The sequence below is a fragment of the Falco biarmicus genome, chromosome 3 (assembly GCF_023638135.1).
Source record: "Falco biarmicus isolate bFalBia1 chromosome 3, bFalBia1.pri, whole genome shotgun sequence".
In the NCBI taxonomy this organism is placed as follows: domain Eukaryota; kingdom Metazoa; phylum Chordata; class Aves; order Falconiformes; family Falconidae; genus Falco; species Falco biarmicus.
The window spans coordinates 112,588,755-112,601,341 of NC_079290.1; the positions used below are offsets into that span (position 1 = coordinate 112,588,755).

General features: G+C 52.4%; 1 protein-coding gene across 7 annotated transcripts in view; it reads left to right on the plus strand.

Moving 5' to 3' along the window:
- Positions 1 to 12,587, plus strand: part of CASZ1 (castor zinc finger 1) — a 208,121-nt gene that overhangs the window by 150,721 nt on the left and 44,813 nt on the right. For all 7 annotated transcript variants that reach the window (XM_056330672.1, XM_056330670.1, XM_056330668.1 and 4 more), the window contains one exon: positions 5,320 to 5,889. In XM_056330672.1, coding sequence (XP_056186647.1) covers positions 5,320 to 5,889 — 570 coding nt within the window. The remainder of the gene's footprint in view (positions 1 to 5,319; positions 5,890 to 12,587) is intronic.

Consider the following 12,587-nt stretch of genomic DNA (forward strand, 5'->3'; position numbering starts at 1 on the left):
TGAACGCAGGCAGCCTGCACTCTGACAAGCGCTGGCCACGGGGACCAGAGCAGAGTCCCCAGCTTTTCCTCCACAGTTTATAGATGGGATGTGTGGGGAGCGCCCTCACGGCTATTGCAAAGCAGGGAGTACAGCTGGCGGTGCTTCAGTAAGGATGCCCTGGCTGCTCGCTTCGTTTCTCCTCCCCCGTCTTTGATTCTCCTTCTCCTCCCTGCCCAGTGCTGAGCTGGAGCCTGTCAGGTCCGACGACGTTCTCACTGAGGGCTTTCCCCGGCTTCACACAGACACACACAGGCGGGATCCATGCTTGCAGGGCAGAGGAGGTTGTTAAAGAGCCTTTGTGAACTCCCCAAGGTCAGCCAGAAGAGACAGCATCCACTAATCCAAGGTCATTTCCTGGGCTAAAAGCTATAAAATGTTTTATTGATAAACTGAAGAGGGGAAAATATACACACTACATCCACTCGCACACACTGTGGCCATGCCTGGGCTGTTGCTGCCTTCGCCTTGGCCCTGCCTGGGATAACACACAAGTCTTCGTGCTGGAGGGGCAATGTTTTCTGGAAGGGGCTGAGTGTTTGGCTGCCTTCTCTGCCTCTTCCCAGCGTGTGGCTGGGCATCGCCAGGGCATTACTCCAGGGAAGCATGTTCCCAGTGCCCCAGTGGCCTTCTGCTGTGAAGGTTTGGCTCCATCTTAGGGACCGCAGCTCAAGTGTGGAGAGGCTCTGGTGTGCAGCACCCTCACCCCCCTAGCCCAGCAAGCCGTGCTGCTCACCCTGTTGGGGCTCCTGGGCAGACTGGAGTCTCTCCAGTCGAGCTTGCACCACAGTGGTTAAAAAAGAAAAGGACTGTGCAGCATGTTGGCCCTCCCCCCCCCCCCCCCCCCCCCCCCCCCCCGCCCCAAATAATGCTGTTAATAATTAATCGAATGAGAGCTTGCAGCTCCTGGAAAGCTGGCACTGGGACCTCCCTCTTGAACGGAGCTGCTCAGCTGGGCTTAAAACTCTTCAATAGGAATATGAAAGCTCCATCTGTTCAACGTACCGGGCTCTCTGAAGTGACAGTGCGCTGTCCCTCCCCAGCCAGCACCCCTCTCCCCGCAGCACGGGCCCTCCTGCCCCTTGTCTCCTACCCCTCCTCAGCCCCTGCCCCCTCCGGCGAGGGTCCCCTCTGCACCCCTGGCTCTTCCCATACCAGTAAGCTCCTGCCGCACAGCCAGGGCCCCTTCTCCTCCATCTATGCCAGCTGGTTCGTCCAGCTTCCATGCGCCCCTTTTTCACAGCCGGGACCCTTTCTCCCCACTACCAGCATGTGCTTCTGCATGGACCCCAAGCCAAAGCCAGACTTCGGCTCTTTTCCTTCCCCTACAAAGCCAGGATTTCTCTTTGCCCCTCGGCTGGGATGCCCTATTTCTGTCTGTGCCACAAAGCCCTTTGTTCCCACACATGACGTGCCCCCCCCGCAGCCCCTCTTCTCCCTTGGGCGGGGGCAGAGCCCACCTTGGCAGCACCCCACCGCGGAGTTCATGGGTGAGAACGTGCAGCTTCGGGATGGTGTGGAGGGAGAGCGGCTGAGGCTGCACGTGGGGCACTGGCAGCACAGAGGGACCAGGGAAGGAGGGGCAGTGGGGGCAGCACCCTGGGCTTGTAAGCAGCAACTGAAGCGGTGACAAGGCAGCAAAATGGCAAGGCGCGTTTTGTCCTCCTCCTTGCCAGGCCTGGGTCCAGCAAGCCTTGTCTTCACAGGGAGGTTTGCTCTCACGATGCCACGGCGCTGGGTGCGGAGCGGAGGGAGCCGGTGTCTCCTCGCAGGGTGTTGGGAGGGGGCAAGCGGAGTAAACTCCCAGTGGCATTGTTTTCAGAGGAAGTGCTCAGTGTAAATACAGCATGTGGGAGAGTTTGTCCTGGGCAGAGATGAAAAGTCCGAGTGACAGGCTCAGGTTATAAACAGCTTCCTCAGATTGATGTGAAATCAAAACATTTCTATTTAGACGAAGAAAATGAAGGGGGATGTTTACTTAGCCTGGAATCTTTAAACAGTGCGATGGAGACACAGGGTGATTTGGGGTGGGGAGCTCGGCCTGGGGGAAAGGAGCCTCTGCCTGGCTTCAGGGATCCCCCGGCCTGGCATCCCGGCCTTGGGCAGATGCAAGGGTCCCTCATTCAGCCGCTCAGTTCCTCTCCCTCTGCCCCAGTGAATGAAGCACAGATGCTCTGGTCCCCTCTGGCCTGATGGCCATCTTCAGTGTTTCTTTGTAAGAAGGGTTGCCCTTCTGCTTTAGAAATTGACAGGCTAAAAGAGGGGAACAGAAAGGCTGATAGAGGTAACGCCCCTCCCGTTCCATAGAAAGGGAAATAAGGCAACGGAAAGATAAAATTATGTGTCCGGGCTTGCGGAGAGTTGGTTGCAAGGTTGGCAGAAGCAGCTGAGATTTCTGATTCCGTGCAGCTGTACGTGCACAGGTGGGATGGGTGGAGATGTGTAAGAGCCCTGGTACTACAGAGCAAATCCCACCTCAGGAAGGTCTCTGGGAGGATTGGTTTTATAGATCAGGGAAAAGGTGCATTTTGAGAACTTGCTTTATTTCTAACTCAAACTTTAAGAAAAGATTCTCAAAATGTTAAAGAGCAGTGTTGCTGTGCTTGAAAAAAATCCTGAACACAAGGAGAAGGGACAGGAAAGATGCAGAGGGGAAGGGCAGGAGCTGGGGGCAGAAGCTGGGGAGGCAGAGAGGCAAAGCCGGGCAGGAGCAGGAATGAAAGACAAGTTGCAGGCTCCCTGAAGTTGCTGCGTACGCAGCAAGTGCAGCCTCGGGAACGTCTGTTCCTCTCTTCCTTTGAATAAATATTTATATATTCATTTGCTGGCTGGTGCACACACTTGGCTGCTCACCTCCAGACCAGAATAATGGGACCTGCCCTCACTGCAGAAAGGGGGAGGGCAGTGGGGATCTGGGCTGCCGCGTGTCTGCCTCCCGTTTATCTCCAGCTGGGAGCGGTGCTGATCTCACCAGTTAAGCAGGGCTGGGGGTATTGTGACAACGTGGACTGGGAATCACCAGGCGGCGTTGGGAGAGCGGGCTGGTGATTCAGTGCTGACCCAGTGCCCCGGCCCTGGGCAGGCACCACACCACGCGGGAGGCACCGTCCTGACCACCTGCAGCCGTCGAGGCTCTGCTGGCCCCTCGCCCGAGCATACAGGCGTGAGCTGTAGGTGTCCTGGCCGGGCTCCAGTTGGAGCTCACAGCAGCCTCCTGAGATTCCCTCTGCAGTACCAGTTGCGCACAGGATCGGGCTTCGCTTTCTGCCCTAAATAGAGTGGGAATGTGGTGGGAAGGGAAGGTGCCAGCACACAGAGACTTCTGCAGCTTCATGGGTGTCTGCCTGTGCCCATCTGTATGCGTGAGGACTCTGTGTGTGTTGGGGGAATGTGTGAAAGGGAAATGCGTAGGGAAATGTACAGGAATGTATTTGGGGGAGATGGGACTTTTTAACCCATGCATGTACGACTACATTTATGGAGCATGCCAGCACATACATACAGCTCTTGAACAGCTATAATTTCTATATGGTGAGGTACGTGTTTAGGGGCAAAGTGTGCTATCCCTTCAGGAAAGCATGATTGCACGTAGGTGTTAGTGCCGGGGGTGTGTGCGTGTTTAGAAAGCCCAGGAGTACGTTTTGCCTCCCTTTGTGTGGGGGGCTGGTATATTTGTTGGGGGGTTATTTTTCTTGCACTCCTTGACAGGGAAGCGTGTCTGAAGCTGTCAGGAGTTTATGCTAAGCAGCCACTCTCTGGCTGTTGGACAGCAGGTCTAAAGTTTCAGTCTGTTTGTATTGGGCTGTCATGTTATGGGATTAGGGTCTGTCACGATGGCTTCTGGACGCATTGTAGGGGGTCTGATTAATCTCACGGTGCTCCTGTGGAGCAGCACCTCTGTGCTGGTGACAGGGGGGTGTGGGCTGAGCTGCCACAAGGGACTCCTGTGCAGTGGAGAAACCCATTCTCACCATTTGGGGTTGGGAGATGGTTTCTGTTTGCTTGTGGTCTGATGGGCTTCTCTTTCAGCACAACATAAAGTCCAAGAGCACATTTTGAAGGGACCTCCAGTAGTGTGCCCACAGTAACTCCAGTGGTGTGTGTGTCTGGCAAGTGTTTTTTTGTGTGCTCTTCCTGAGCCCTGGGACACAGGGCAGGGTCTGCCTTGGCAGTGTGCACTGAGGGAACCAGGCTGTGTGCACATTTCTGGCCTTAGCACCTTTAACCCTTCTTAGCCTGGGTGGCTCTTGGAGGCATCATAAATAAAGAGGGAAATGAGACAATGCTACTGCTTTAGAGTCAGGTTTTTGCTTTTATTTGCAATTGAATCTTGTTAATTGTTGGTGCAATAATTATGCAGGTGACTCTGATAGGGACCATTTAGTTCAAGATTCTCCATGACCTTGAAGTTAAGACCTTACCTTCTTCCTTTTTCCCCCCACTTTCTCTTACCCCTCCTTTACTAGCTGTCACATATGAATAAACTACATTAAAATAACAAACCCACACTAATTAGCTGATTGTGCTGGGAAGTGTGAGAGCAGAATTTCCTGTATGTGCAAGAGCGAGCAAGTGAGTGAGCAGGCAAAGGGGCCCCATCAAGTGAAACCAGCCCACAAGCGATTTTCTCCCATATGACTGCCTTCACACCAGTCTGGCGCTCCAGCAGATGCATTTGCCAGGGCTTCGGTCCTCCGTACTGTTCTTTCTGGTGCATACTGGTTTTCTTCTCTGAGACTATGTGCAAACCCCATTAAGTGAATTCCTCACTGTCCCTAGGGTTAGGCTTGGCAAGCTGTTCTCCCTGCTGCAGGTGCTTTGGTGCAGTTACTGGCTGGTGTGGTTTTGGCAGCCAACACACCTGGGATGGAGCTGGGGACCTAAAAACAGGTGGTACTGCACTCTGAAGGAAAGAGCAAGTCAGGTTTTAACAGACCTCATATGCTGCCTGAGCCAGGAGCAAAGGCTGGTCTGTACGACGTTTACCTGTGAAATGTCTGGGGCCTTTTGAGCCTGGTTCAGTCCCAGCAGAAAGATGTGGCTCTTTCTTGAGGCCAGTGGCATCCTTTGGTACCGGCAGATTTGGTGTGCCTCTCACCAGGCTCTCCTGGCTGGGCTTCCACTCAGAGCTTAGAAACAGAAAGCAGTCCCACCTTGCAGAGGATGATGTTGGCCATGCCTGAAGGCCTGTTGGGTTGGGACCAGCCATTTGCTGTTTGGGTTCCAGTTATCTGATCTCACTAATGCCCTTCTTTGCTTCTTTCCCGTCTCTCTTTCTAGCTGAAAGAACTATATGCACTGACGCAGCCTCAGGAAAACCCACAATGGCTGCCAAGCGCAAAGGCGGCCTGAAGCTAAATGCAATCTGTGCCAAGCTGAGCCGCCAGGTCGTCTTTGACCACGGGGGAGCCGAACAGGCGCGAGCGGACAAGGGGCTGCAGCGGGAGAGCAGCAACAAGGACCTGCCTCAGCCTGGGTCCAAGGACCTGGGAACGGAGTTTTCAGATGGACTCAGCCGCGTGCAGAAGATTGAGGAGGACAAGAGGAGGGAGGTGATTGAGAAGTGGGTGAATGGGGAGTACAACGAGGAGCCCTTGCTGGGGCGAGTGGAGGGCAAGGAGTGCAAGAGCGCCGACAGTACGGAGGTGCCCCCCGAAGGGGTTTACATGGTGCAGCCCAAGGGCTGTAGCGAAGAGGAAGATAACGGGGATGAGGCGGATGCGCTGAGGGGCTCGCAGGACGGCACCTTCTTGGACGACAGGGATTCGGATGGGCCGGCCTCGAAAGACGATGCCTACCGGTCCTCCAGTGGTGAGGCAGGCTCCAAGCTGGGGGCAGGAACCGCCTCAGGTAAGGCCTGCGCGCCCTCCGCGCCCCCGCGGTGGGACAGACACCGCCGCTGCTGGCACCCCGGGGCCAGCCAGGGCCGCGGGTCCGGCGGGGGCCTGGCGCTTCGTGCCCGGGGCCGCGCCGTTGGCCTCCGCCTGAGCCGGCCCGCGGGGTGCGCAGGGGCTGCGTGGGGCACGGGCACGGCCGCCGTGGCGGGCAGCAGCGGCAGAGCGCGGTGTTGCGGCCCCGCCCGCGCTGCAGCCGCTCGGGGCCGGGCCCGCGCGCTGGCCACGGGCGGGAAGGGGCTCGCGGCGCCTCGCGGCCGCACCTGAGGGCACGGGCCCCCGCGCAGCGCGGCCGGCCGGCGCGAAGGATCTGGCAGACGCGGCCGCGGCGCAGGCAGGAGGTAGGCGACGGCTTCCCTGGTGGCAGCCGGGCCGGGCGGTGCCGGGAGCGTGTCCCGAGCAGGGCCGGGCGGGGAAGCTGCCGGTTCCCGGCCGAGCGCCGCCGCTTCCTCGGGCCCTGAGGCCTTTCCCGCCGCGGGGAGCGCGGCCGGGCCCGGGGGCAGCTGCCGCCTTGTTTCTGCGGCCCTTCAAAAGCCGGGTCCGGGGAGAGAAGCTGCAGAAGCCCCAGGTGATTTTTTTTCTCACTTTCCGGTCCTCGCCCCCCGCCCCCGAGATTCATTTTGGGGGAACATGAGTGCTAAGCCTTGGTGATAGCTTAGGGTAAATTGAATTCTCTCCATTAGGGCAGAGCAGCTCCCTCCCCCGATCTGTCACTCAGCTGGGCTGGATCTGTAATTGAAAGATCTCCCCCTAATCCGCTCCACCTGCACGCACCCCTCCCCTGATCTCGGCACTTTGTGAATCCATCAAACTTTCCTCCTTTTGTGTGCGCGCATGTTTTCCTCCTCCTGTTAATAACGCAGCTGAAACTCATCTCCGTCTGTCCGTTCCCCTTCTGGAGAGGCACATTCTCTAGTCTTCACGAGTTCAGTGGCAGCGCACATAATTATGCATATAAGATATAAACAGAGCTGTTTAATTATCCTTCGCCACATCAGTGACAGAGTAATTAACAAACATTGCAAGATCAATGAGGAAAAGTGTGACCTTCAGTTTCCTTTGATAGGAAAGCCCTTGTCGTTCCCAGACACAAGGTGATTGTGCCTGGACTCTGTTTTTAGTTTGTTTTAATCACACCCCACCCCCCCACCCCCCCCACACCCCCCCCACACCCCTTGCAGCTTTTATTTGCTACGAAAACTGAAATGTAAAAAAATACATTACCGAACTGGGGAAAATGAAAAGGAACTGAGGTTTCTCACTGAGGTAGGAGTTCTCAGTAAAATGCTGTTGTAAGTCTGTATTGTCAAAGGATTATGCAAAAAATGTATAAGCATTCACGGGGGGCTGAAGACTCATCTGTGTTGAAGGCAGGTAATCGTACATGTGGGGTCCGGTTTACATAGATGGCCACATGGGATTTGACTTGCAAACAGTCCCGCTGCCAGGTCTTGAGTGTCTGTTTCAGGAACCTTGTTGTAAATGTTGTTTGCAACATTTCCCTGGAAAGCACAAACTGAAACATCCCTTGCTTTGGAGAGGACAAAGTTCTTTTCCTCGTCTGTCTTTTTATGTCAGTGTTCTAGAAAATTGATTTTAAGCTGTTCATCGAGTCCTCTCAGACCTCGTATTACTGGGTGCAAGTGAAATTTATTCCAGTGAGATCTGAAACTGGCTATACCAAAAAGGAGCATTTTTTTCCAGGTAGCAGGAGGCAGTCAGATCAAAGGAGAGGAATAAGCCCTGTCCTGGGCAATGCGGCTTTGGGGGAGTCATCGCAGGAACCTGGTTTTGAAGGTTCTGACCACCAGTGGCTCCCTCTGAGGACACAGAAGATACAGAGCTGGCAGTGCTCAGCAGCATTTAAAGTTGAGCCTGTACTACTTTGATCAGCTGGAAACTTGGGTAAAAAGCAGGAGTCCCACAGAAAACCGGATCCTGTCTCTAACTAGCTTTCTTGATCAGTGGGGAAAGTGATCCTAATTGTGGGGCTGAGAAAGGTTCCTGCTTCCTGGATTCATGATGTGTGCACACATGGCCTGCTTTATGGGACTTCAGCTACTGCTCATGTCCTCCATCTCCTCCTGTAGTCTTAATGCCAAATCCCTGACACCTTTGTCTCCTTCCAGGGTCAGACAGGCTTGCCATGCATCAGGCAGCAGTTTGCAGAGACTTGGTCCATGCTGTTTAATCCTCATGCTTTGAAACAAGATGGAGAACATATATATATGGCATCCCTGTTTCTTTTTCTGAGCCAGCCCTTGGAAACAAGGGACTAATGAGTTGGTGCTCAGTCTTGCCTTAAGTGCCTCCCTCTCTGGTACAGCTAGGAAAGGTGTTCAGGAATCACAAAGGTGGCGTCTGTTGGGAGATGGTGTCAGAAGCTGACCTGGGCATACAGATAGGTTTCTTCATTCATTTGTGCACCCTCTCCTGCCTACTGACTGACCCATACTTCTCTACACACATTTATATATGGCATTTAGATTTCCCCAGACAGTCTCTGAAGAGATCCCTTTCCACAATCTCTGGCTGACGCACACATACCCAAGGAAGTTTTCCTATACAGTCCCATGTTCCTTACTCTGCCTGTTTCTTACATAGTGAGCTAAAATAGTCACCAGGAGCTTTGCCCTGTACAAGCTTTCAGAGTTCTCCCCTTTTCTTAGCCTACTGGCTGTGTCTCTTAGGAAGGGAATATTGGCCCCGTTTTCAACAAGGGGGGATTTATCTTCATAATTTCCTGGGGAGACTCCACTTGGGAGGATGTGCATGGTGAGTTCCAGTTCCTTGCATATTATCCTATAGCCCCCTAGTCTACATGCTTTCCCTCCCAAGCAGAATAAAGGACAGAGCCCTGGCTGGGATGTCCCATCCCCCAGTATCCAGACCTTGTGCTCCATTTGGGCTGTTTGGCTTTTCCTTCCATATATAGTGTGCTGCTGCAGGCTATTTTTAGCCCCTTTTTTGCTAGCTTCGGATCCTTTGTGATACGATAGCTGCTCTGAGACACAGAGATCTCTGCTCTTTGGCAATGCCCACAAATGGAGAGCAGCGGCAAGGGGAGAGGGAGCCCTTTTATTATCACTTAGAAAAGGAGAGAAAAATGCTGTGCAGGGGAGGGGAGGAAGACCCAGGGACAATGCTTCCTGTGGCTGCCGGGGCTGTGCACTTCTCACAGGGATTTGTTTCCCAGCCGCTGTCCTGCTTCACTTCTGTCTGCGTGTGGGTATCAGGAGGGTTTTCTGTTGATGAGGTAATAATAATTACCTCTTTCTTCACTGCTGTTTGAAAGTGTATGTGAAATGAGTTGGCTGGTTCTCATACTATCTTTGTGGTGAGACAGCTCCCTTCCATAAGGTGCCTCCACCTCCAGAGCCTCTAGCCTTCTGGTTAGGTGCCTGGGCAAGTAAGGGAGGGTTGCCTTTGACTTTAGGGGATGTGTCGGCGGGCTCACACTGGGATGAGTGAAGGTGCACTTGCTAGGCAGCGAGTGGTGGGAACTGGCCAGGGTTTCAACTCAAAAGTGGATAAGGAAAGACTGAGCAGCACTGGCAAAGCTGTTGATCAGGGAAGGTATTGCAATCATCTGGAACCAGATTTGAGCAAAGGAAAAGCAGAACGCGAAGTGTTTTGGGGGGTGAGGGGATTAAATCGAGGGTAGTGAAATCTGAACTCAAGCTCAGACTTTGTAAAGATCAAAAAGAGGTCTGACAACTCCCCTTTTCCTATGGTCTTGGGTTTTGCATCTAATTGTTTGCACCAGTTGAGGTCTGGCTACATGGGTAGGTAGGTAGGTACCAAAGGTGCTTCCAAGATAGGTGTGCAGGTGAGAGAAGTTTAAAAAGGAGGTGGTCTCCTACAGCATTCCATTTTCTGCAGTATTACAAGGAAATACTAGGTTTCCTTGCATCTCCTCTCTGGATTTGTATTGTCTGTGGCGCTTGAACTGATCTGAGATTTGTAAAACTGATTGGAGATGTGGCGTTGAAAAAGAGGGTCTCCTCTCTTTTTTTCATATGCTGCAGGTTAGGATAAAGAAGGAAAGGAGTTGGCTGGCTTTCAGGGCAGCTGTTAAAACTAGTAAAAATCACACTTAATAGCTTAAATTTCCTATCAGGTCCTCTCTGTGGTATTCTTGGAGTTTGGCACAGGCTGGCTAGAATTTTTCTGCGAAGTGCTTGGAAGTCAGGGCATTGTGAAGGAGGCTGGGGGATTGTTTTACAGGTCCAAAAAGAGAGGAAAAGCAGAACAGGGAAAGCAGATTTAACAGAAACATGGAAGTGTTAGACCCAGTAGGGATTTCATGGGTTTAATCACTTTTGTTGGGTCATTGGGTTACACTGAAATGGAGGTGGAGAAGTGAGAAAAAGAGGTAAAAAGGAGAACTGCTTTAAAGCGAGATGAAATTATTTAATATGTCTGTGTGTGAAAGATAAAGTTGATGGCTTTGGTAGGGTGTTGGAAGTGCCGCAGGAGAGGGTCAAGTGGGGAAGCAAGATTAAATGATCCTACCTCTGAGGATCGAGTAATACAGCCTTTCCTTGTGGTTTCCTTCTGACAAGTCTTGTTATTGAACACTGTGGGGCATGATTCTGCATTTAACATCCTTTAAGATTAATGCTGACCCATGAGGTTGTACTACAAAGAGCTACAATCCGAGCCAGACACTGCAGGGGCATTGCTACCCATTCTGTAAATAACAGGGTGTTTATTCTGAAGTCAGGCATCCCAAAATCCCATGCAGGATGCTGGGCCTAAGTGCTCAGAACTGGAAAGTCGTTTTGGGCTAAACCAGGTCCCAGCGCTTAGCAAGTATGTCTTTGTCCTTCTGCTTGCAGGCTTCAGGCATGTTCTTTGCGTTGCCTTTCTCACGTACAGCATACACAGGCAGCTAGCGCAGCAGCACTTCTGCTAGGTGAACACTGCTATACCAGGCAATACTGAAACAGGAGTATGACTTTCATGGCCTTGCGCAATTTACTGCCCGTTGCAGGCAGTCTTTTCCTCCATATAGTCCAGTGGAAACATTTGTGGAAGCTGATGGCTATTGAACTTCGACCTTGCTCATTGACTGGGTCTTGTGTGCGCAGGCGCGCTCTCCTGTCTGTGCATGCCTGTGTGTATGGCATCGTTGGCTGTCAGATCCCCCAAATTGTAGGGATCAGTTTTCATGGTTTGGATTTGTGGATCTCTTTTGTGGCTGTGTCTTGGTGCCTTCCTTTTCCACTGCGTTTCAAGGTGGTGCTGATTTGGTTTGAGCTGGACCCAGTGCCCAGAACCTCCATTCTGCAGCCAGTGTACCTGCCTGTGCTGGCTCCCTGTGAATGAGCGTGCTTGCCCGTGAGAGCTAGAGTGAGTGATTGGAAAAGATGACGAGGGAGGTTTGAAGGACTCCTGCACACAATAAATCTTTACTCTGCAGGAGAAAGCAAGAGGGAGAGGAGGAGCAGCGCTGTGTCAGGCTGAAGCCTAAATGAGTCCAAGCCGGCACATCAGAGCAATCTTTATTTCCTCCTTTACACTGATATTGGGTGACCTCCAGATGTGTGTTCTTCCCCTCCTGGTGGCCTGTGAAACTGCCTGAGGAAGGGAGGGAGAGACCCAAGGAAAGACAGCTTTTGCGCATTTTTCCTCCCTTATTTTTCCTATGCTCAGGTAGACTAACCCCTTCCTTGCCCCTTCCCCATCCCACACTCCAGAGACCACATCAGGACAACAGCTCCTTCTGTCCTCAGTCCAAATCCTGAGGAAGAGAAGGCTGTTCCTGACCTATTTTGCACCTGTGTGGACTTTTCCCTTTTGTGGTCTTACTGGAAGCTGTTCCGGGCTGCTCAGGAGGCTGTCTGTGGGTTTCTGCAGCCTTCACTGAACTGTGGCCCCTTTTCACGTGAAGAGTAGTAGCTCTCTGGTCATTGGGGTTGAGAAGGAAGGGAGCAAGCTGGGTGAAAAGAACTCTTGCAAGATTGACAGGGAAGAGGACCGCAACACCTATGGGGAACTCTCCTGTCTTTGTCTTGCCTTCTTTTCTCCACATCTTCCCCTCCTCTCCTCACTGCCAAGCTGCTCATACATGTAGCCTTTGCTGCTCTTCCCCCATCTTAATTCATCTCCACCTCTGCTGCTTTCCTGCTCTACTCTGCATTTCCCATTCTGCCCTCCCCCTGCTCCACCCCATACATCGTCTTGCCCTGTCTCCCTTACCCATTTCACACCATGCTGTCCTGCCTGCTCTCAGCTGGGTTGTTCACCAGCACACGTGGCATACCTTGCGTGTTTCTGCCCCTCCTTGTGCACGCAGACACACTGCTTGCTGTCTATCCTCTGTGCACCTCCTTCCATATACAAACATACACAAGGACAGAACTGTACAAACCTCGGCATATTGGCATTGGTTTCGCTTCCAGTAAAATTACTTTTTCTTCATATTAGGCCAAGGCAAGAGTGCAGAGACATTTATGAAACTTTGTTTAATGTACTGAAAAGCCATCGGCTAGAACATTTAGGAAATTGATTTTCCTGGCATTGATGAACTCTTTTTATTTTACCCCGGTATTAATTACTTTTTTTTTTTTAAAACAAATTAATTTAAGAGTCGTAAAACCTAACAAGTGAGCCAAACGTCAGTAGATCATGTTCCCCTCTCCCCTTACC